The following is a 24,460-nucleotide window of genomic DNA, read 5'->3' as shown; positions in this document are numbered from 1 at the left end:
CCTGCCGATGTAAACACGCACGATAGGAAACTCCGCGTTGTCCTGCACTGTTTCCTAATTTTGCACTGTTTCTGATTTCCTCTCCACTCAGGACTGTTCGAAGTCTGAAGAGGGGAAGACGTTGGAAGGTGATACTGATTTTAATCTCTTTGGGTTTGAAAAACATTCAGATAACTGTGAAATGAAAAATCAGAGTAAGCCGAACTGGAGTGAGCCTCTGCAGTCACCATTATGTGCCATTTCACTAGGAATACAGACAGACATAGAGTTAATACAGGCAATTGTGTAGGACCTGAGCTGAAAGGGACCCGAGATGACAGTGTTTTGAATTAACCACCTTAAATTATACGACTGGCTTAATCCAGGAGACTGCAGCGTCACCATTGTCACCTAATAAGGCTACATAACTTACTGCAAATGCTTCTTTTAATTTTAGATCAGCACTTTATGAACCATTAAGTTTGGTTTGATTTGATATAGAGCCCTTAAAGTGCTTTTTCATGCCTACACTTCAGAAGAAAACCTTTTTTGAAGTCAACACTCGTCAACAACACATTTTGGGAAAAGTCCAAAACCTGTAAAAATGGCTTCTTCATCTGGCAGGGCTTCAGTATCTCTGCTAGTTCATCACTCTGGCTCATGACGGTTTCTTTGAATACATTCTTAGCATCTCTAAAACATGACTTTTTTGGCCTACATTTTTTTTATTTTATTATTGGTTTTAATTTACTTACTACACCCCATTCCTAAGGTTGGCAGATTTTGGGTAGAGGTGTTAGAAAGTTCCTGTTACGGTCATTATTAGAACACTAATGTTGGGACTTTGCAGAGTGCTGTTATCTCTGATTGCTGATGCTGTTTTGGATTCTCTGCACTGTTTTCATCTTGCATACAACCGGCTTTGTCTTATGAAACAACTGTGTTTGGAAATTTGACCGAACTTTGACCGACTACGTGAGAAATATCTGCACAGATTTTTATATTAGCATAGTGCGGTCAACAGAAAGAGGGACACAGTTGAAAGCACTGGATCACAAAGGTTACTTTTACTATTGACATTTTCAAGTCACTTAGACAGCTGGACGTACTCGTAACCTGCAGAAACATTCATGACACAGTACGACTATTTATAAGAAGACATCTTTCATTAAACAGTGGGATACAGTGTCTCACATAGCCTGTTATTGTTGCTATTTACTGTAAAACTGTTCTGTGTGCTATTTCGTATACAGCGGAATCCAACCCTGTTCCTCCCCCCGTGCACTAATGTTGATGGACAACTTCCTTCACCGCAAATCACCTTTGCTGTGCATGTGCTCAGAAAATGTACAGATTTAGAAGCGAACCAGTTTGTCAGCCAGGACGTCTTCCCGTAAATGCACAGTATGACCTAATTATTTGGAACAGGTGATGTGGTTCAAAAATGAGGTTATAAGACTTGAGGTGCATCATATATTTCAAAATTGTAACAACGATTACAGTTTTTCAGAACAGCGCGATTAATCCACCTTCTGCAGTTACTGGACTAAATTCAGCTTGAACACTTCAACTGCAGGAATTATATAATTCAATGTTTGTATTATTTCATTCTAGAGCAGGGTAAGAGTAATGCAGAGGAGAAGCCTGTGGAGGAAGGAGTCCACTTAAGTCCAGAGCCTTCTCCAGATGACCTGTACAGTCCCAATCCTGACCAGGCCGCCCCGCTGCTGCAGGCGCAGCAGAGGCCTCCATCGTGTGCGGGAAGAGAAGAGACAGGGACAGGAAAGACGGATGAGGGGATAAGTGTAAATGGAGATTCAAAAGAAGGAATGGATCTACAGAGTGCAGACGGAGAGAAATCAGAGCAGGGACGAACGGCAGAGAAAGTCTCGGAGCAAGACACAACAGGGGAGAAAGAGACTGTAGACAGGGAAACAGCTGATGAGGGTCTGCCTTCCTCGAAGGGGAGTGAAGAGGAGAGTGAGGAGGAGAACGATGGACAAAAAGAGCTCTCGGATGACAACAACAACTCCCTGGAGACTCCCCGGGAGAATCAGGAGGATTTTATTGACGTCTCAGAACCTCCTGCACAGGTACTGTTTTAATTTGACATACTGGGACTTCAACTTTTGAATTCATGTGCTTCAATTCATGCTTGTTATTGTTTCTTGATAAAAAAAAACAATGCATGTGTTAGTAAGTTGTGTTCATCTTCTTCAGGGTGGCCCACTGGAGGAGACGTACTGCTCTGACGAGATTGAAGTGGTTCTGGTAGACAACTCTGGCCCTGGGCCCGCCTCAATTCACCTGGATGACAGTGATACAGTCAAGATCATCATCACCATGAGCTGCGACCCTCAGACTGCTGCTCGGCTGGAGGAGAGCGTCAAGCAGAGCATTCTGGAGAACGCACAGGTTAGATGGCTGTCGGATGAGTTCATACACTGCTCTTTGACAGCGCCACAGGACTGGCTTCTCTGTATCGCGATGTTTAGATGATCTTTTAGATGAAGGATGCAGCACACAAATTATTTTTTACAGCATTTCTGTTCAACGAGGCCAAACAGAATAACATCACACACTGTAACCCACACGTTAAAGTTGTGTTCAGTGAGATACGTGTGTGTTAAACAGCTCTATATTCTGACACTTGTCACAGAGTTAGAGTGTTTGCTCACTGGCCTGGGTCTCTCTCTCTCTCTCTCAGTCTCAGGGGTCTGGTTGTAAATCTAGGAGAAACTACTGTATTAGAGTTTCCCACAACATTTCATCCAATCAGGAGCTGGAACTCCACAAAGAGGTGATTCTGTCTGCTGGAGAGGTTTGGCTGTTTGTTGAATAAATGCCCCCCCCCCCCTCCACTAATAAAAATGTTCATGAGGTGACATAGGGAGGAGGGAGAGGAATGCTAACAGCAGCAATGGATGTGAAGGTAACCAAGAGTTTCAAAATCACTGAGAGTAGTTTTTTAGTGGAATAGTTCTGTGGGAGTTGAAGCTCGAGGACAGATTTGGCCACATTGTCGCCAAATCTGTCAACAACATTTCATCTTTGATGTGTCGAATACAAAGTGGCGTGTATTTTATGTCGGTACGACAAATGCGCTCGGACGAGTTCACTCATTTATTTAGGGAGCAAATTGCCAAAATAGACGGCAAAAAGTTTGATCTCTCAACCCTGTATGTGACATAAATGCTTCAATAAGCACAGGGAGTATGTTTTAGAGAGACATGAGTGAAGACGGCAAATGTTTTGTAGATCATTAGGTATTTGAATATCAGCACAAATGTGATATTAACAGTAGTGAAAAATGTAGTATTGAGACATCTCAGGATTTAATGTTAAATCTTTGTTATCTTTAGAAATGTAGTGATTTATTTTACAAGCCATACTTGACATGAGTGATTTAATGGAAAGTGGAAATTCTCAATGTCATGTTATTACACTTAGAGGACAGTGTGTGTGTATGTGTGTGTGGGTATAAGACATGTCTCTCTCTGTGTGTCCTGCAAGGCTCAGAAGGACGCAGGAGAATGTCACATCAAGATTCCTGTCATCACCTTTGACTCCCCCGAGGACGAGAGGCAGGAGGTGGAGGAAGGAGAAGAGGCCACGGTCTCAGAGGAAGAGTTGACACCGAAACAGCAACAGGTGACAAGTCAAAGCGAGGAGTTTCATCTTTGTAAGGAAACGACCAGCTCGGAGTCTGCCACACTCGATTGTCCAGACCCAGACCAGGAGCGTCTCGGCCCGCCGCTGACCAACGACAGCTTACCGAGCCCGCTGTTGACAAACAGCTCGTCAGGTATCGACGTCCACTCCCACCCTGACGACACAGACCCTCTGGATGTTAACGTGGATTCACAAGGGTTCCTGCGTCTGCCGCCAGCTCTGGGCCGCTACGGGCCCGGAGGACGGACTCACATCCGAGGACTGAGCATGGACAGTGGGAAAGATGCAGTGCTGCTTTCAGACCGCTCACACAACACAGTATGTAACTCACATTATTTTGTGTCTTTTATTTTGGCTCTAAGTCGCAAAATGTAAGTAAGTTGAAGTGAATACACTATCCAAAGTTGTAAAAAGTCAAGTTTGACTATGGTAACAGCAGGAAGATCAACACAAGTCTTAGAAATCATTTCAGAATTTGCATTGTTGTTAAAAATGAAGCAGATGAAGAAGGAATTCTGATTGTGAATAGCTGATAAAAAAACACACGTGCATTGCAGACGTATTTGACCTGAGAGTAATGCCGATTAAACACGATAAAACACTGGTTAAACCAGGGGTGTCAAACATATAGCTGTGGGCCAGAACCGGCCCACCAGAGGGTCCAATCTGGCCTGTGGGATGAATCGACTGTGAAATGTTTACATGGTAAACTTAGGCATAATATTGTAGAAATCACAGGTATTTTTCTCAAGAAATTTCCCGCTGTACATCATGTGTTTTGTAAAAAGAGAAATTGAAATTGGAGCTCTTGTTTGTAGGTTATTATGCGGTTGTGTTACTGGTCCGGCCCACATGAGATCATATTGCACTGCATGTGGCCTCTGAACTAAAATGAGTTTGACAACCCTGTTTTCTTTGACCACTGGGAATGGGTTATACTGTATGTTGGCAGTTTTCCATTTCTGTTTCACTATCTTCATTCTAGTCCCCTGCATCCTTGTGTTCCTGCACACACACACACACACACACACACACACACAAACAACTCTGTCTCCCTTTTAGACCATGACCACCTCCAAGTCAGATCTGGAAGCAAAGGAGGGCCAGATCCCCAATGAATCCAACTTCTTGGAGTTTGTTTCCTTGTTGGGTTCCCTCAGCACCAGAGGGTGTGGGGCCAGCGCGCAGGGAGAAGAGAAGCTGGAAGGCAAACAGGAAGTTGGAGAGGCAAAGGAAGGTGAATCTCAGCTGGGAGGTTTCTTTCATCGACCGCCACCTCTTATATTCACATGTGTTTGAAAGTGTGCACACTCATGTGGTAGACGAGGGAGCTGTCAGTCAAGAAAAGTCTGTACAGAACAGAACAACACAACTGCTCACTTAACGCTGACTCACACATATACACATTTTAACGCTTTGGGTTGGGCATATTTGATGCTTGGGGCTAGAGACAGCTGTTGCATGTCTGTCTGACAACAAGCACCTGCATCAGAAGAACAGTCTTGTCCTGAAATTGCTTTTGTCAGTGTGATGACTGAGCTTAAATGAATACACGTGATTTAGGTGAAGAAAAACAAAGCAACAGACCAACATGCCGTTTGGTAATGTTTGACGATTAGGTTTTTAAAAAGTCAACACAGATATTTAGTGAAATGCAGGGAAAATTGAATCAGTTGCTGATCATGTTGGCATTTCTTTTCACAGTCAGTGTTAAGCTCTGTTTTTGTTCTACGTCTGGAATGTTGGCAGTTTTTTGTTTTTTTTGCAAAGTTGTGGGCGTAAACACCAACATAAGCCGGACAATCACGTTAAAACTGAGGGGAACCGTAGAGCAGAGATAAATATCTGTGTCATTGTGACCACCTCATCTGACTGGAAATGAAACAATTGGCAGTGGCTTGACGTCACAGTGTTTAATGCTTCTCTTGATCTCACCAAAGACTCTGCCTTTTGGTTTATTTGCAGAGAATCTGAGTATGAATTCCAGGCCAGATGATACACTATCTAAGACCGACACTGACAAAACTGAGAGACCCAAACCACCCACCAGCCTGCCTACAGACACACTGCAGGCTATGCCACTCACACAGATCCCAATCGTCTCCCCGGACAGGTACGTATTGTATATTTCACACGTATCGAGCATCCTGTTCATCGACTGATTGTATTTCTCTGGTCTCTGGTTTCTCCAGTCCACAAACAGACAGAGAGAAGGACCCAGATTATGACTCCCTGCCCTCACAAACCTCTCAGTCAGAGAGTTCTATGCTGCAGGTCATCTGCAGACCAGAGGCTACCAACAAAGAGGACGCATACACCTTCCATACTGTCCACAGTAAGCAGCTACCCTTGACCAGTCGTCCGTGTTTGCGTGATTTTATTTGCTTGTGTCCTGGATAGATGTAATGCTTCTCTGTGCTGGGGATACACAAAATGTTTTGAGTCACATTTCATGAGAAAGAACAATGAGATGTTGCAAACGCAGTCTCTCTCTCTGGGAGGAAGGATGGTTTGATCATGTTTTGATCTTTTGCATAAATGTGCAGTTTGTGTGGGAGCAGCTGATGAAATGACTGCACTTATACAAATAGAGATGTTCTGACAAGTTATGCTGTATGTGCTTGTTTCACCAGGGGACAGGCCTCGAAAGCTGTATGCAGAGAGAGCCCTTAACCTGCCACTAGGAGCTGAGCTCATCACTGGCAACATGTGGTACTGGTGTCTTTTTTAAATCTCTGCATTGTCATTTTCCTCTTCACTCTTGTCCACTGGTTCCATTTATCTTCTTTAGCACCAATATCTTCGTGTGTGTGTTTGCACCTCCAGTGACCTGCTGTCGACTTCTTCCAACTCGGAGTGCCAGGACGGACTAGTGGGTCACACGGACTGCCCCTTCCAGCGACGCATCATCCCCGCACACAGGCTCCGACCTCGGAGGACGCACCCGGAGATCTTTCAGGTTTCTAGCTGCTCCTTTATTCTGTAAACCAGTGCTGGAATGTCACAAAAATCTGCCTTTTTGTTTTTTGCCATCGTCATTGGTGAGACAGACTTCCCTGCAGACGTTAGGGGGACTTGATTTTTGCTCCAATAAGGAAGACAAGTCCACATAATGTGACTGTGCAAACAGATTTAGGTCCTCACAGCATTGGGAATTCCAGAGACACACACAGCTGCCCTCCATCCCTGTGTGTCCCAATCCCTCCTTGGCCGTGTCGTGGTGTCCCTGTCCCTCTTCTATGGTTTCCTTGCTGATGAAGCAGCAGTAAACATGTCCGTCATTTTTGAGCACTTTTGGGCATCCATGAGTAACAGCTGACGTTTTTCTCTGCTACTCCGTTGTGCTTTGGTTTATCCATTTCTTTTCCCTACATCTGCTCCAAACAATGAGAACCTCTAAAGACCGAGGGAGAGATAGGAAGACTACTAGTGAGAGAAATGATTGGGTCGGCCAAGTGTCAGTATAGGAAATGAAAGAATGATCCACTTCGATTCCAGCTCGTAGTAGAGGCCGGCAGGCCTTAAGGGGGGGGAAAAATCTGTGTTGTCTACCAGCCCACCAGGTTACCAGTCAAGCCCTGCTTCCAAACATATACTTTGCAGTGTATGCATGCAAGTATGGAGTGTAATGTCTACCAATAACCTATTATCTAAAGTTCACTTTTTGTTTGTATCATGTGTCGGCTCACAAATACTTGCATGCAATTACACGTGCGATATGATATCCAGTCCTCCAGGTGATTTCATGCGCTGTCAGTAATCATCAGTTGGTGGAGAGATATAACTCACTGAGAAAATGTAGCAGTGGATATAATTATGTGTTATTGGTTTCAAGCTCTTTGTTCAGCCGTAACTCATTGACTTGGATGTCAGAAACAGACCCGTCACGAATGGCTCGACATCAGTGCTGGACGCAGACCAGCAGCACAGGCATGGTTTGCTTGGATCAGCTGTTGAAACAACAGAACACAGATTTCCTGCTGAATGATTAATGCACCACTTTGTATGTGTGTGCGTGCTCATTTTTGTTGCCTGCTTATAGGAGCTTTTCTGGCATAAGCACTGACTCGGGTTAAAGTTAGATTTAGATGTGCATTTGTCAGTGGTTATGGTTTGGGCAACGGCTTTGGTAAGGTTTGTCCTATGAAGAATAGCTGTGCAAACCTGTTTGGGCGTGTGTGTGTGTGAAAAAGATGTTGCACTATGCGGCTACATTGTCTTTAATGACTGAAATGAACGGTTCTGCGTTTGAAATGTAGATCTGTCTTTCCCTTGTGTTGTTGCATTTGAATGTGTGTGTGTGTTCCAGGTATTACTCATGTTGTGGGGACCTACATCAGCTTACACAGTCACATTGTGGGGACATTTAAGGTGAAGACATGTTGTATTAGTTAGGATGAGGTTAGGGTTGGGTTAAGGTAGTAGTTATGGTTAAGGTTAGCGAAATTCTTCAGGAAATGAATGTAAGTCAATGTAATGTCCTCTCAAGTCATGGAAGCCAAACTGTGTGTGTGTGTGTGTGTGTGTGTGCGTTCGTGTATGTGGCTGCAAATGATTTGTATTTGTGTGCAGGAAGAAGACTCTTTGGATGAGTCATCAGAGACTTCCACTCAGGAGAAACCAACCAGGAAGATTTATTACAAACTGGAACTGTTTCCTGGGAAGTGGATCAACATTTTATATGACAGACTCACCCTACTTGCTCTTTTGGACAGGTAATACACAAGATGCCGGACCGACTGTCAGCGGTTTTTGCCAATGTCAGGGGTTTTACATTCATTTCTCCTGCGTCCTTCAAAACCTAATAAACAAGCAGGTTGCAACTCACTGAAGGTTTGCTCTCTTGGGCTCAAGAAAAAGGGGAAATATTGTAACTTTATATTGTTTTTCTCAGTTTAGTAAACTTTTTGTATCATTTTATTTCAAGTTGTTCAACCTAATGTCTTCATAGTTTAATAACTGATATTATGACTATACTCACACAACACCACAGAGTGTCACTTCCGGCACGGCTCGACTCTGCACTTTGATTTGCTTTTCCATTAGCGATAGTACCTGATACTGACTGTCATGAGTCGTGAGTGTGACGTCTGGGCGTCACACTCACGAATCAAGGCGCACAAAGTCTAAACTGTAGATCAGTTAAAAAAAGACTTAAAGAATCCTGAAAAATGTGCGTTAATCGCCAACATTTAGCAATGGGATGTCTAAAATAACAAAACTAACAGAGGAGTCTGGTGTATTCAGCGAGCCACATCACAACCCCTTCCGCCACATTTCAGTTCAATGACTGTGTCAGACTGAGTCTGTGCTTGCAGTAGGTACTGAACAAAGTCTAATGATTCAGTTACACCGAAACTGCTTGAGGTCACTGTATCTTCAAAAAGTTGACTGTAGGCAACTAGACTTAGATGTTCCACCTCTCATTCAAGAGGCTTCCTTCAAAAATCCAGGCATTTAGTCTCTGAAGGCTGGATATCTGTGTAGAGAGTCATGATGTGAATCAAGACAGGTCATTCACACACTGACCCGGTTTCAGGTTGTTAGTTTCACCTGAACTGAGATGTGAAAAAGGGTTTGTTAGGGTCACCTGATTGTTGGAGTTGACTTGTGTTGCTCTAGTTACTGTGTCTTAGTCCACCTCTTCTGTCGAGTGATAGTTTCTCCACTTTGAATGTAAACGGCTTCTTTTACTCCTCTTCCAAACCATCTGCCTTCCTTAGTCACATGTAAGTGGACAGCTGAGTCCTGTCCACATGAGCTGGTTCTTCTGTAAATGGAAAGTTCAGGACAATCCTCATTATGTCGCTCGGTATAAACCCCGTCGCTCTGTTTTTCTCTCAGAGTTTTGTCCTTTGGGTGAGCGAGTCTTTGTCTTAAAGTGCTGCAGGGTTTTGTCGTGTCTACAGGAATGTGTTGTTTGTTGAAAGTGTTTCTCAGAGACTCCATTTATATATCCAATAACAATGTTGTTGTCTAAGGTTCTTCTTTAATAGCTCCTGAGTGCAGTCTTGTAACCCACCCTCGTCTGTGTATGCGCTGTTTTTATATAGAAATCAAGATGTTTTGGAGAATCTAGTTGCAGTCTTCATGGCCTTCATGGTTTCCTTCCTCGGGTTTGTGCTTCTCAACCACGGCTGCTTCAAAGACTTCTGGGTCTTCCAGTTTTGCCTGGTCATCGCCAGCTGCCAGTATTCCTTACTTAAGGTAAATTATTATGAATATTTCCCGCTTTTTATTTCACAAATTCTCAGAATTGTAATGTTTTTTTTGTCTCTCATTTTCAGCTCTTGTCAAGTCCTCAGTTAACATTTATTGTTGAGTAGTTAATTAATTGAATTGATTTCAAAACCTCAGAAGATGCAATATTATTATCACAGGTGCACAGATGCATCACCTAGTCATAAAAGGAGAATAAATAGCTATAAAACAAGGTAGATAACTATATCAAAGTGCTAGAATGAACAATGAGACACATCAATATGTCAACTTTAGGTGCACAATGATGTTAAGTAAATGCACGGGCAGATTTATCAGTTCCTGTTGTTTACATGTTCATTTCTGAACAATGATTTTAAACGTTGGCGTCTGTGGTTTTGTTTTCCAGAGTGTTCAGCCAGATGCAGCTTCGCCAACACATGTGAGTATTTTGATACTGAATCTCTCAAGAAATATTACCAACATTTGGTAAAAGTTATTTTACCCTCAGATATGCATGTTTCCAGTCTCGGTTGTAAAGTTTCACAAACAATTCTCCTTTCTTTTAGAGTGAATTTGTTGCGTTATTGAGGTTCTGAGCTTTTTTGCTGCTCTCCTTTTTCCATCACATTACTCATACTGTGCTGGAAACCTTATATCATCCTAACTTGTGTGTGTTTTTCCATGTGTGCGTTTCCTCCAGGGTCACAACCAGCTGGTGGCCTACAGTCGAGCAGCCTACTTCTGTATCTTCTGCACTCTGATCTGGCTGTTGGAGCTGCTGTTGAGGCAGAAGGACCTGCCTGTGTCCACGCTGTACGGGGTCACCATCGTCTGCCACGATGTCTTGTGCTTCTTACGAGACCTGTTAGTGGGTAGGGAGGAATATATCAGCCGGTCCCGTTGCTGCTTATACATCTGCTTATTTCATAGCGTAAAATAAGTCAACTTTTATACATTTAACAGGTTTTACCTACTGCTTTCCAATCATCTTCCTGGTTGGCCTCTTACCGCAGATCAACACGTTCACAATCTACCTGTTGGAGCAGATTGACATGCATTTTTTTGGAGGGACAGGTTGGTAAAGAAAATACCTTACCTGTGTTTTGACATGTTTGACTCAATGTTAAAAAATGTTGTTTTATCTTCTCTCCAATGTGTGTGTGTGTGTGTGCGTGTGTGTCTCAGCTGCCACAAGTCTCATATCTGCGATCTACAGCATCCTCCGCAGTCTGACTGCTCTGTCTCTGCTCTACGGCTTCTGCTTCGGAGCGCTCAAGGTAGAAGTTAACAAACACACACAAAGAAAGTGACTGAATTTGTGGTCATAGTATTCAACTTGGTGAAAGGGCTAGAATAAGAATAGCAAATATGATTAGTCAGGGAGTGTCACTCATAGAAGTTATTCTATTGTGTATATACTTTATATTCTTAGTATTATAAGTGTGGTTTTCATATAAGCCTCTCTAGGTTTCGACTGCACTCTCACTCGTACTTTTGTGTTTTGTTTTTTTATTGTACTGCATTTATGTGTGTGCAATCAACATAATAAAAATAACATTCTAGATATGAGGTCCACACGGTTGGTGTAGTGGTTAGACCTCTTGCCTTCCTGCATGGAGTTTGCATGTTCTATCCGTATCTGTGTGTTTTTTCTCGGGGGATCTTCAGTTTCCTCCCACAGTCCAAAAACATGCAGATTTTGGGGCTTAGGCAAATTAGTGACTTGTCCAGAGTGTACCCCACCTTTTGCCCTGTGTCAGCTGGGATTGACATGAGTGATAATAATGCTTTATTCTCATGTGGAGAATAAAGCATTAGAAGATGAATGAAAGTTCACCAATGTCACCTGCTACCAGGCACCTATTGTGGGATAGCTGTCAGACACACTGACATGCTTTGTTATCTTCTATTTTCCTCTAAATTCGAGCATTATTTACAAAACTGAGGTTTTGTTTGTCTGTGGTTCTTTTAAAGAAGACTTGAAACTAGTGACTGAGACTATCAACTCCTCTGGAATATGTTTACTGGTTGTAAATCAAGTGAGAAGTAGGCTCATTTCCCTCAGACACCCATTCAAACACACTTCTGTTTTTCAACCAGCAGAGAGGGAGAGAGAGAGAGAGAGAGAGAGAGAGAGAGAGTGGCCCCCTGGTGGCTATTCAATATATTCTTACTTTCAAGTTGGCCTCAGTTGGCTTTTATATACGATCTCCCTGATGGAAAACACATGATTGTAATGGGTGGAAGAGGCTTTAAATTGTGAAGATGTTAATAAGGCATAGTGGTGTGATTAACACACTGTGTCTCTCTCTGTGTGGTTGTGTGTGTGGTTACAGGAGCCGTGGGATGAGCAGCACACACCGGCTCTGTTCTCTGGTTTCTGTGGCCTTTTGGTGGTTTTCTCCTACCACCTCAGCCGCCAGAGCAGCGACCCGTCCATTCTGCTGTGAGTTGCGTGAGAGCTGCCTCCAACTGTAATATCACATAAACAGAAATACAAGATTTAAGAGCGGAATTTGTTGACATGAGGACATAAAGAAAGACGGTTCATGGGGGTTCCTCCTCCTTTGTTTGTTTATGCATCGGGTTTACTATAGAAACTACCATAGAAACATAGTGGCACAAAATGGTGGCGTCTGTAAAGCAGGACTCTTGTCTAAAAGTACATATTTAAAGACCTCCACAAAGGCGACAAAAACTTTTTTTATTTTTATTTCAAAGCATTTAAACACTTATATAAACACACTTATTAAGTATTATATTCTAAACCTGCCAATAACCACTGCTAAATGTTTAATTGTGGCCTTAAACCTGTTTATGGTCAGAAAACAACAAACACCCATAAAAAAAAAAAGAAATACTTCAAGGCAATATTATGTTACACCTCAAAGTGCATAAACATTTTATCGTTTATATGGAACTAGATCCTTTTGTTATGTTGTTATCTAAGACAATTATATTGTCATTTGTCATTTCATAAATCACGTGATCCATTAATATGTCAAACATAAACATTAAATATTGTTCTCTCTGTTCCTTTTAGTCGGTTCAGGTCAGATCACTGTGTTCTTAAATCCCTGTCTTTCACATTTTTAACCACAGATCTCTGATCAAGTCAAAGGTGATGCCGGCTCTGGTGGAGAGTGAGGAAGAGGAGGAGGAGGAAGCTACAGAGATTAAAGACCCCTTACCTGAGAAACTGCAGAACTCTGTGGTAACAACGGATTAACATCAATGACTGTTTGCAGATCATAAATGAATAAGAGGAAATAAAAAAAACCTGTTTCATTTCCTCCTGTGCTTCACAGAAAGAGATCCTGCTCTCTGATGTGGTCGTCTGCTCTATCGCCTACATCCTCACCTTCGCTATAACGGCGAGCACCGTGTTTCTGTCTCTCAAGGTGAGACTCTCAGTCGCTCTCACGCTGCATTTTGCATGATTAATAACTCAAGTGTAATCAAAGTGTCTAACTGCTTTAACAATGCATCTACCATTGTTAACCATCATGCATCCAGCCCTTTGTCACCATCGTGCTGTACGCTCTGGCTGGGACTGTGGGGTTTGTCACCCATTACCTCATCCCGCAGCTGAGGAAGCATCACCCTTGGTTGTGGATCTCACACCCGGTCCTCAAGACTAAGGAGTACCATCAGTTTGAACCCAGAGGTCAGCATGTCTGCTACATAGCGTCCGGCGTTGTATCCCAAGTATTTAGGAAGTAAAAAACACTGGTAGAAAAGTCAGAGAATACCACCTATCTATTGTCTATCTCACTTAACACTGTATTACTGTACATTTACAGTGTATCCCATACTATTCATCTTATAGCTTATGTTATATTGCAGCAACACCTTTAATTTACCATGTTATCTTACCACTAAACATATGGTCACATATGTCACTACTTTTATTATAGACAATCTATCAAAATTGTAGTAACTAGCAGCATGTTTGCAGGCTACTTCATGCATATGAATATAAAAATGTCTCACTGAAAAAATATGAGAAAGATCAACTTTACATGTTTTTTATGCATAAAAACCACCTATCCCCTGTTAACTTCCATTTGAATAGGCTTCTACATTTATGGTCTATGGCAGGGCTGTCAAACTCAATCACAAACGACTATGTTTTAATTTAGAATTATGGATGCTGGAACAGCCAGACCACAATATTCTTTTCTAGATTACTCTCAAGCAAGTGAGAATATATCAAATATGAACAAACAATGCAGAAAACAAAGAAAACAAACATGGCAGCTACTGCAGTGCATTATGGGATTTGTTGTAGGAACAGTGTATGTTACATTTAACAATTAAAAATAGCCAACTAAAATTATTTTGCGGTGCGGATATATAACAAAATAACAAAAAAAATAACATGTCAGGTTTCCCTCGATTCTTATCCGCTTGTGTACCTTCTTTATTGTTTTCTCGTGTGGCAGAGGACGCTGTGCTGATGTGGTTTGAGCGACTGTACGTTGGGCTTCTGTGCTTTGAGAAGTACGTCGTTTACCCGGCCATAGTGCTGAGTGCACTGACCAACGATGGCTTTGCTCTCAGTCACCGCAAGAAGCTGGGAATCCAGTGAGTGGACACCTAAGTGGCATTGTCAGTGTGTGTGTGTGTGTGTGTGTGGTGAACCAGCTGCTGTATCTGATCTCCTGTTCATGCCGCCTGCAGCTGTGATGTTCTCCTGACGACAGTCGCTGGGCTGAAACTCCTGCGTTCGTCCTTCTGCGACCCCAGCTTCCAGTTCCTCACGCTGCTCTTCACACTTGTGTTTTTCCACTTTGACTGTCCACGTGCCTCAGAGAGCTTCCTGCTGGACTTCTTCATCATGTCTATTGTTTTCCACAAGGTGAGAGGAAAATGGACCGCGAGGCAGCAGATGCCATTGTCAAGTAGATGTGGTAATGGAAAAAGCCTTTGTGCCTTTCTGTGAGATCTCGGCTTTAAAGGAGAAAGATTGTTCTTGTATTATTTTCAACTTCTTTAATGTCTTCACTGATGTTCAGACCTCTCTATTTGTGGAAGAACGTCAAAAGGTCTTGAGTCTGAAGATGGCGACCACACAGGAATAGTGTCCCGGTATGGTTTTGATGCTGATTTCTATTTTCTCTCTCCAGATGCGTGAGCTGTTGCTGAAGCTCCATTTCATCCTGGTTTATATTGCTCCCTGGCAGATTGCCTGGGGCAGCGCGTTCCATGCCTTCGCTCAGCCATTTGCGGTGCCTCGTATCCTTTTGTAAAGAAGTCACAAGTATGCCTGTAATGCAATGACAATAAAGGCATTCTATTCTATTCTATGAGCCCCAAAAGCGGACGAGGATAAGGATGGAGACCTGGGGAAAAATGCAGAAGACTGGGACACTGAAAAGTCAAATCATCTCAACAGCATGAGTCATGGAACTGAAAAATACCAAGAAAAACACCAAATATGAGAGAATGCTTTCAATGTGATAAAAGGTATTAGACACAGGTGAAAACAATAAGAGGCATCAGTGGCACAGGAAACTAAACAGGGGGAGTAAATGCTCTGAAACAAGAAAACAAACCAGATACCAAAATAGAACAGGAGGTAATTAATAATCACTGAAATTACAAAACACGACATGAGCAGATGACAGATGTAGGGACGGCACGATAACACTTCTTTCTGTCTGATACCGTGATCACAAACTTGAGAATCTACCGATATCAGTCCGTCTTTTTACACCTTTGGTTAGGTTAAGGCTGTCTTAAAGAATGAAAGTCAAAGGACATTACGTAAAATGACAGCGTGTGTCCTGTGTATCCAGCCATGGTTCTTTCCTTGACTGACGTGTGTGTGTTCAGATTCAGCCATGCTGCTGCTCCAGACTCTACTCACCACCGTCTTCTACACACCGCTGGCTCCCTTCCTCGGCAGCGCCATCTTCATTTCCTCGTATCCACGGCCCATCAGGTTCTGGGAGCGAAACTACAAGTAAGGCTCAGACAAAGTTAGTGAGGCGTGACGGATGATTTGCTCACATTTAGGGAGAAAAGAAAACTTGAACGCAGCTGTTTCAAGTGCAAACTGTCAACAAAATCCTGTGAAAAGTGAAACGATGCAGTCCAAAAACGATAACAGAGGACACTAAAGCATATGTCATTAATCCACTGCTGGAAATAGATCCAAACATGTCCACTCTTTCCTCCTGTTTCAGTAACATTTATCAAAATCCACAGTGTTCCAGATGTGTTACAGTATATTTAAAGTAGGAACCAATGCAACGGACATAAAGCTGACAGAGATGGTTGGGGAAATTGTCTGAAAAGTATTGAAACAGTAACAGCATTGTCAGGTTAATATTTGTAATTCAAATCATCATTTAAGGAGATTTCGAAAGTGGACAGTCATCGGATTCTGTATTTCTTCCTGCCCAAAATAATGTGTTCTTATTGTTATTGAGATGTGCAGGCAGACAGACAGACAGACTCTACCCTTCCCTTTCACGCCGCCGTCTCACTCACACGTCCCCTTTGTTCCCCTTGACTTATTGATGTGACAGACAGTTTGTGCTTCACTTTGCTGAATGCGCTCCAAAAATACTCCTCCACCGCACCTTTGTGGCTCAGACTCCTGTGATTATATTTAGACCGTGTGTTGTTAGCATTTAAAGTGAAATTTAGGAGATTAAAAAACCACTGACGGCAGCGTCTCAACTGGGATTAGCACGGATAACAGAGAGGAGTGTCTGATTTCATATTCAAATACTTAGTTTAAAGCATTTCTGGTTGTGGGAATATGAATTAATGAGGACATTAGTGAGGTAATGTCCATGATCATTTATCTGATTCCATTCACACTGTAGGAGCTCGGAGATTTTTCCTGTATTTCACAGGGTGCGGTTTTCTTTCATAACTTCACGTGTTCACGGGCACACAGACATTTAAACAATGACGTTGACTTTGGCTCCATCATTTTTTGTTGACTGTCACGTTACACTTTTTTTACAATTATATGTTATATATCTCTGTTTTTCACAGTTAAGGGCCAACTGAGCCTCACAACTGCTCTTTTATTTAGTTTTTATAGTCGCTTAACACACGTATGGGCAAAATAGAATCTCTAATTAACTTAACACAAAGTGCATGTGTTAAGATTGTGGGAGGCAGCTGGTTGTACCTCAAGAAAACCTATATCCATATAGTGAGAACGTGCAATTGAACACATATTCTTGCTGTGAGGCACCAATACTATCCACCTTACCACCTTCCCTAACACACCGTATATAAACCGTGTACATTTCTCTAAAATTTTTTGTCTCCTGTTACTTTCAGCACAAAGCGTATCGATAACTCCAACAGCAGACTCGTGTCCCAAGTGGACAAAGAGACAGGCAAGTCCTATCTTATAAATGCATGCTGTAATATGTTGTCTTTTTTAAGAGTAAGCAGTAAACCATCACTCTGTTTCTTCTCTTCAGGGTGCGATGATAACAACCTGAACTCCATATTTTACGAGTATCTGACACGCTCGCTGCAGCACTCACTTTGTGGTGACCTCATGCTGGGCCGATGGGGCAACTACAGCGCCGGAGACTGTTTCATTCTGGCGTCTGACTACCTCAACGCCCTGGTCCACGTGATCGAGATCGGCAACGGGCTGGTCACGTTTCAGCTGAGGGGTCTGGAGTTCAGAGGTACGGCCTTTCTTCTTCTGAATTTAATGAAAGGACTGCACCAGGTTTACCAGCATGCCTCTCCATCCCAGGTACGTACTGCCAGCAGCGAGAGGTGGAGGCCATCACAGAGGGCGTGGAGGAGGACGACGCGTGCTGCTGCTGCGAACCGGGCCACTTGCCTCACATGCTGTCGTGCAACGCTGCTTTCAACCTGCGCTGGCTGGCCTGGGAGGTGATGGCCACCAAGTACCTGCTGGAGGGTTACAGCATCAGTGAGAACAACGCTGCCACGATGCTGCAGGTGTACGACCTCCGGAAGCTGCTCATCACGTACTACCTGAAGGTACATTTAGTACCTGGCATGTTCTCAGGTTATGATGACATGTCAGAGCACCAGCTGAATATGACTTGTTTGATTTCCTTTTCATCGTGAAAGCATTGAAGATACAGTGTGTAGGATTTAGTGGTGAAGTGTCATGTTGCAGAACCTATGGGGGCCTTCAGATATCATTGAAAGTGAAATGGTGTTTCGATTGTCTTGTAATAACATGGTGGTCCAACATGGGAGCCTCGTTTTGTGGTAATGAAAACAACAATTCATACATTCAGGTGATGTACAAACTAAAACTACTCTGCCAGAAATTATATCAGAAGAATATTATAGAATCTTTTGAGTTTTGATATTTTCCCATATTACTGATCCTATTGCATCCAATAAGAAACTTTAGTTGACATACTCGTGTGTACAGTGAAACTACAATTAGCTCTGTAATAATCCACTTTCTTTGGCCAATTTAAAACACAACACACACACACGCAAATATCTGTAACTAATGCCACAGATCGTGCAAAAACTACAGAATGACTTGCATATTTACTGTATGAATGGTCATTTCCATCTATTAATCTACCAGTTTCATACATACATTATTATGGCTGCAAATGCAAATAAATCTTTTCAAACTAAAAAAACCCCCCCAGCAATTTATGATTTAGTCCCGAGACCCTGAACTCAACATGATAACTGTCACTGTTTACTGTCTCTCTGAAGCCTCTGGGAACACTTCAGTGCACTGTATTCTGTCTACTGTGTACACAGTAAATGCTCAAATTTCATTTATTTTGGCATCGGGAGTCGCTGGTATTGAGGAAAACCTTGTACCACTTTAATAATGCATCAGCTGTAAACATATCCAATTACCCTCTCTCCCCTGTGCCACTTGTCCGAACAGACTCCTAAATATTTACCTCGGTAAAGGGTTTAGAGTGTAATTGGCTAATAACCCAATATTCTCAAGCGTAAATCATGTGTAGAAATGGCAGCTCGCCAATAGTTATTCTAACTAACTGAATCCTCCACTTGTTCTTCCAGAGTATTGTCTACTACCTGGTCCACTGCCCCAAACTGTCCAGCTGGCTCAAGGATTCCAGCATCCAGGAGGCGCTGCAGTCTTACACTAAGTGGCACCACATTGAGCGGGACCCGCAGGTCTTCAGCGTGAAAATCGACGAAGACTACGTGCACTGTCTGCAGGGCGTGACGCGGGCCAGCTTCTGCAACGTCTACCTGGAGTGGATCCAGTACTGTGCTGGAAAGATTGAGACGGTACGTCACTGAAAGTCTCTTCTATCCCACTTTATTATTGGGTAGAGCAGCTGAGTGAGTTGTGAGTTTCAATTTTGAGAGTTGTGATGCTTTTCTGATCAGACAAAAACTGCATTTATGACTATAATCTTTACTCAGTGAAACACTTGGTCCACAGCATCCTCATGTTTGTCGTGTGTCTCTGTATTTGTGTCCAGCCTGTGGAATGTGATGAAGACTCTCCTCTGGTGACTCTGTCCTACGCTCTGTCCGTCCTGGGGAGGAGGTCCCTCGGCACTGCGTCACACAACATGTCCAACAGGTAAACATTGTTCAGGTCAAAGTCAAAGTAACACGAATGTCGATCAATAAATAACCTGCAATCATGCATTTAACCGCTGTGTGTGAAGATCATGGGAGAGCTCATAATGCTGCAAAGTATAATTATAATATTAGTGAACATTCAACGAACCTGCAGGATTTTATTAGAAATTTATATTTTTACCAGTGTTTTTTTGTACATTCAAGTGTTTTTTTTTATTTAGACTGATCAAGTGAATTTTGTGTGCGTGCTACAATTTCTTCCAAGCGTCACAATTTCCATTTTCAGGAGACAACAAAAGGCCCTTTGTTTGAAATAGATGTTGATAAATTGTAAACAAGAAAAAGTAGTGATACTGGCTACTACAAAATTGCAAAGTTACTGGGGGGAAAAATGGATTAAACTCAGTTCAAATATGGCGTCACAATACATATTTACCTGCAGTGATGCATAAACACCAGAGGGGGGCATCAGTATCTAACTGTTTAAGCATCAACTTCATTAAAACAGGTTACAGCTACTGCAGTGAAACAACTTTGAGTCTAAAAATACTTTTTCACAAGTTTGACAAACCACGTTTTTCTCTTCTCTCTCTATCTCTCTCTCAAGTCTGGAATCTTTCCTGTACGGTTTCAACACCCTGTTTAAAGGCGACTTCCGCATCGCCACCAAAGACGAGTGGGTTTTCACTGACCTGGACCTCCTGCAGAAGGTGGTGGCTCCTGCTGTCAGAATGAGCCTCAAACTGCATCAGGTAAGTGTGCACTGGCCCTTTAATTATCCACATAATGGCTCTATGTGTGTATGTAACCTGTCATTTTACTTCTCTTTTGTCTTATTTAATGATTCTTTTTTTAACTGCAGCTAAATGCATATTGATCTAACACATCTCTAATGTGTTTATAAGGTTGTGTGCAATATTCAATATAGGCAGAAGATCATATATGATGAACTGTCAAAAATGACATGATTTAAAGTGAATGTCTCCTCTCCTCTCCTCTCCTCCGTCCTTGCCCTTTCAGGATCACTTCACCTGTCTGGAGGAGACTGAGGAGGCGTCCATCTTGTACGAGGCCATCACAAACTACCGCAGCAGCCTGGTCATCTGCCACGAGAGCGACCCGGCTTGGCGTAAGGCGGTGCTCTCCAGCCGCGACACGCTGCTCACGCTGAGGCACATGATCGACGACGGCACGGACGAGTATAAGATCATCATGCTCTACAAACGCCACCTCAGCTTTAAGGTCATAAAGGTAATGTGTGCACAGGTTGCATCTTTGCAGGATATATATCCAATCTGCAATTCCAAAATAAAAACATTTGTTGAGTTTTGCAGGCATTTTAACATTTTAAAGCAGATTCCTAGTTTGAATAACCTCTATGCTGCAGGATAAGAACCAAATGCATGTATTTCAACACTTAAAGAAGGCTTCATTTAAGTTTTAAGTTTTTTTTATCAAACCTTTGCACACCTTCTGTCTCTCAACATGTCTCACCTCTTCCCTGCAGATCAATAAGGAGTGCGTGCGAGGTTTGTGGGCGGGCCAGCAGCAGGAGCTGGTGTTTTTGCGGAACCGGAACCCAGAACGTGGCAGCATCCAGAACTCAAAGCAAGCACTGAGGAACATGGTCAACTCGTCCTGCGACCAGCCACTGGGATATCCAATGTTCGTGTCCTTCACAGCTTCACATTTACACTTTCATAAAAAATACTGTGCTGTCATTGTTGTCTTTACTTTATATGTATGTTTTTTTTTTTTTTAAGGTATGTGTCGCCGCTGACGACGTCATACGCAGGAACACACCGCACACTCCGCAGCATCGGAGGAGGAGCTTTGAGTCTGGATGCCATCCGCTCGTGGCTCTGCTCTAAATGGTTACGGTCAGTTCATTCTTTCCTGTTTCATTTAGGAATGTTGTCTCCCTCCTCTGGTTCAACCACCTCCAAAATTTCCTGTGTGGCTTCTCTCTTCATATGCATGAATGAATATAGATAAGATATATAAATAGATATATATGTATATATATATATATATATATATATATATATATATATGTATATACAAATATATATATATATATATATATATTTGTATTTGGTTAAAATAAATGTTCAATAAAAAGAGAATTTAAAATATATATAAATAATATTATTTTGAATAGGAAAACCAGACATTTTCAAAAGCAACCTTTTTTTTTGTTTTGTTTTTTTACTTTTGGCCCCAATCCTCTTCCGTAGGTTCTTAAAAAGGTGCTTTATTTGATTCATTTAGAGCTGTTATTACTAGAGACTATTCCAGCTCTGTGATTTATTTAGCAAACATTATCTTTTGAAAATGTCTTATTTACCTATCACATATATATAAATTAAATAACATACAGTATATAATTTTATTGAAAAGAAACATGGTCCAAAAACAACACATGGTTTAGATCTTTCCTTGGGTAATATCACAATCTGATGCAGCAATGTATGACCACTTTTTTATGTGTGTTCATGTTAGGAAACTCCAAATACAAGATAAGTTTGTACAACATGAAAACCTGGTTAGGGTTAGCTTTGTGTCGTACCTTAATCAACTACTTACCAAACTATAACTAACATTTGGTCTCAATGGTTCAATGTTTGCTAGCCAACCTGGAAACAATTGGCTCGCAAAAAAACACATTAAAAACACATTTAATGTCTTTTTCTGTGGTCTAATTAAGAATTGAGAATGTAATTCTTTCCATCTTGAAAATATGATAAATAATAGTCTATCAATCCAATCATCTGCTGGAGAAGACCACACTGTCTCCAGCAGATGGAGCTTTAAAAGATAATATTAGATGTTATAGAAACAGCAGACATGGTCTCCATAACTTGAATCTTTAAAAAGTGGGTCCGCATTAACAAACTCTGAGTTAGAGTACACACTTAAAGTAGAAACGTAACACACTCCTCACAATCCTGCGGGAGTTCTTTTCTTGTGCAGTGAAGATGAAGTATGAAACATTACGGTAGCTTTATAAAACAAGCTGTTCTCCACGACACATAAATCCACACGACTGACTTTTAATTCAGAAGGGATTAATTAAAACATATTTTCATCAGCCATGTATAGCGCAATAATTCCACATGATTTACCGCTTTGGTCTGAGCAACAACCAGCCGCGATAACTTATCATTTCCCTAAAGCAGACCACTCATCCAAATCACATTTATAAAATAAAGTCCAGTATGTCCACTGTGTCAATCAATCGGGATTAGATTTAAGCTGTAGTGTAATGTTCTGGCCGCCTGACGACTTGAGTGCTTCTCTGTAGATTTACAGATATTCAATTGCACCAAAAGCGATGTCTCGACTAAGTTAATGTACTTTTAAATACAAACACTGGGACGACGGGAGTGTGGCGATGGAAGGCAGCCAACTCCTTTTGACTTTCTGCTGTTGCAGCAAAAGTTACCTCTCACTTCCCTCTTAATCTCTCTCTCTCTTCCTCTGGATTCACTGCACATCTTTTTCTCACTCCTTGATCTTATCTATTGTTTTTCAGTCCCTCAGTGTAGTATAGTCTCTGTGCAGCTCAGCTAATAGTGTGTCTGTGTGTGTGTGTGTGTGACACTCTCGCCTAAGCTTCTTAGTGGCTGAGTTTTCCTTTCAGATTAGGTTAGATTGTTAATCCTGTTTCAGTGAAAGGAGTTGATTCACTTTCACTAAATAGCAAAGGATTCAAGGAGACACAGTGTAGCACTACACTTATGTATGTCATGGTAAATGGTTTGTATTTATATAGTCTTTTTTTTTCACCCATTCACACTCATTCACTCACACTTTCATCTATGTGCAGCACGTTTTCCTATCATTCATCTTTCAAACCCATTCACACACTGCCGGCACAGCCATCAGGAGCAACGCGGGGTTAAGTGTCTTAACGGCACGTAGACTAGCTGAGCCGGGAATCGAACCCACAACCTCCAAGTTATAAGACGACACACTCTACCACTGAGCTCCGTCGCCCCGCGCGTAGTTACAGTTACATAACATCTCTCTCTTAGGTAACCAGCTGGAATATTCAAGACTCGCTAAATCTTTGATGGCCCCTTTCCAGTGTGTGTCCCCTGGACTGATGAGAACATGAATAAATAAATCAGAGCTCTGTGTGTGTGTGTGTGTGTGTGTGTGTGTGTGTGTGTTCTGCAGGGTGCGTAAGGACAACATGACCAGCTGTAACAGCGGAGTCAACATGGAGGACGTGGACTGCGGTGCCGGTGGTTCGTCCTCGCTGAGCCACAACCGCCCGTCCTCTGTCACGTCCAACAGCCTGAGCCTCCACCAGCACAGAGCCAGGACGACACACAGCCACCGACACCACAACGCAGGTTTATTGTGCTTCTGGGTTATTTATGCCAGATTATCGCCACTTTACACCTGTAGTCCTTGATGCAATAAGACAAAAACACTCAAGTGCATACACTCACATGGAAGACAAACATAAAAGGCTGTGATCCAGTTAGCAAATACTGGTTTCTGTGAGGTTAAGGAAAGGAAATACAAAGTTTTGAATATTTTTCAATAGTTGTATACCATTAAAATGAGATTATGAAATAATTATGAGTTCAATTGACACATTTTTCATCAACTTATTAGCAAATAAAACACTCAAATTGCTCAATTCTGTGGCCCTTGCCTGTATAAAGCTAATTATTTTTCTGTGACACATCCATTAATCCACAAACGATTTCAGCTTCACATACTGTGTTTGTGATTGTGCAGCGAGGAGGGAGTACCGCAGCCGCTCAGTGCAGCCCCAGAGTCAGCGTCCACCTGTCAGCAGCCAATCAGGACCCATCCTGGAATCAGGCTCCACCCATGGGCTCGTCCAACGTCTGTCCAACAGTCAGCTGTCCTTTAACACCTCCATAGCCTCTATATTCTCCCAGGTACACACACACACACACATATACATTATTAAGTTAAAATGAAAGGTACATTGTGTAAAATGTAGCCACATTTATTGTGATTTAACATGGAGAATAAAGTAATAAGAGGTTTTCTGTCTTTTTCT

At 42.1% G+C, this 24,460-nt stretch overlaps 1 protein-coding gene across 1 annotated transcript in view; it reads left to right on the top strand.

Moving 5' to 3' along the window:
- Positions 1-24,460, top strand: part of pcnx2 (pecanex 2) — a 30,114-nt gene that overhangs the window by 3,178 nt on the left and 2,476 nt on the right. The window contains exons 4-37 of the mRNA XM_058652081.1: positions 92-128; positions 1,594-2,072; positions 2,200-2,394; positions 3,493-3,969; positions 4,714-4,888; positions 5,617-5,764; positions 5,844-5,986; positions 6,285-6,363; positions 6,478-6,610; positions 8,224-8,366; positions 9,705-9,858; positions 10,259-10,291; positions 10,553-10,724; positions 10,816-10,926; positions 11,038-11,129; positions 12,189-12,298; positions 12,955-13,066; positions 13,161-13,253; positions 13,369-13,519; positions 14,298-14,439; positions 14,536-14,713; positions 14,982-15,090; positions 15,691-15,820; positions 17,161-17,219; positions 17,307-17,522; positions 17,594-17,847; positions 18,877-19,110; positions 19,308-19,411; positions 20,021-20,165; positions 20,434-20,664; positions 20,921-21,078; positions 21,177-21,293; positions 23,596-23,774; positions 24,169-24,335. Coding sequence (XP_058508064.1) covers positions 92-128; positions 1,594-2,072; positions 2,200-2,394; positions 3,493-3,969; positions 4,714-4,888; positions 5,617-5,764; positions 5,844-5,986; positions 6,285-6,363; positions 6,478-6,610; positions 8,224-8,366; positions 9,705-9,858; positions 10,259-10,291; positions 10,553-10,724; positions 10,816-10,926; positions 11,038-11,129; positions 12,189-12,298; positions 12,955-13,066; positions 13,161-13,253; positions 13,369-13,519; positions 14,298-14,439; positions 14,536-14,713; positions 14,982-15,090; positions 15,691-15,820; positions 17,161-17,219; positions 17,307-17,522; positions 17,594-17,847; positions 18,877-19,110; positions 19,308-19,411; positions 20,021-20,165; positions 20,434-20,664; positions 20,921-21,078; positions 21,177-21,293; positions 23,596-23,774; positions 24,169-24,335 — 5,460 coding nt within the window. The remainder of the gene's footprint in view (positions 1-91; positions 129-1,593; positions 2,073-2,199; positions 2,395-3,492; positions 3,970-4,713; positions 4,889-5,616; positions 5,765-5,843; positions 5,987-6,284; positions 6,364-6,477; positions 6,611-8,223; positions 8,367-9,704; positions 9,859-10,258; positions 10,292-10,552; positions 10,725-10,815; positions 10,927-11,037; positions 11,130-12,188; positions 12,299-12,954; positions 13,067-13,160; positions 13,254-13,368; positions 13,520-14,297; positions 14,440-14,535; positions 14,714-14,981; positions 15,091-15,690; positions 15,821-17,160; positions 17,220-17,306; positions 17,523-17,593; positions 17,848-18,876; positions 19,111-19,307; positions 19,412-20,020; positions 20,166-20,433; positions 20,665-20,920; positions 21,079-21,176; positions 21,294-23,595; positions 23,775-24,168; positions 24,336-24,460) is intronic.

The sequence above is a fragment of the Solea solea genome, chromosome 15, assembly GCF_958295425.1.
Source record: "Solea solea chromosome 15, fSolSol10.1, whole genome shotgun sequence".
NCBI classification, from domain to species: Eukaryota; Metazoa; Chordata; class Actinopteri; order Pleuronectiformes; family Soleidae; genus Solea; species Solea solea.
This window is presented reverse-complemented; position numbering and strand designations above follow the sequence as displayed.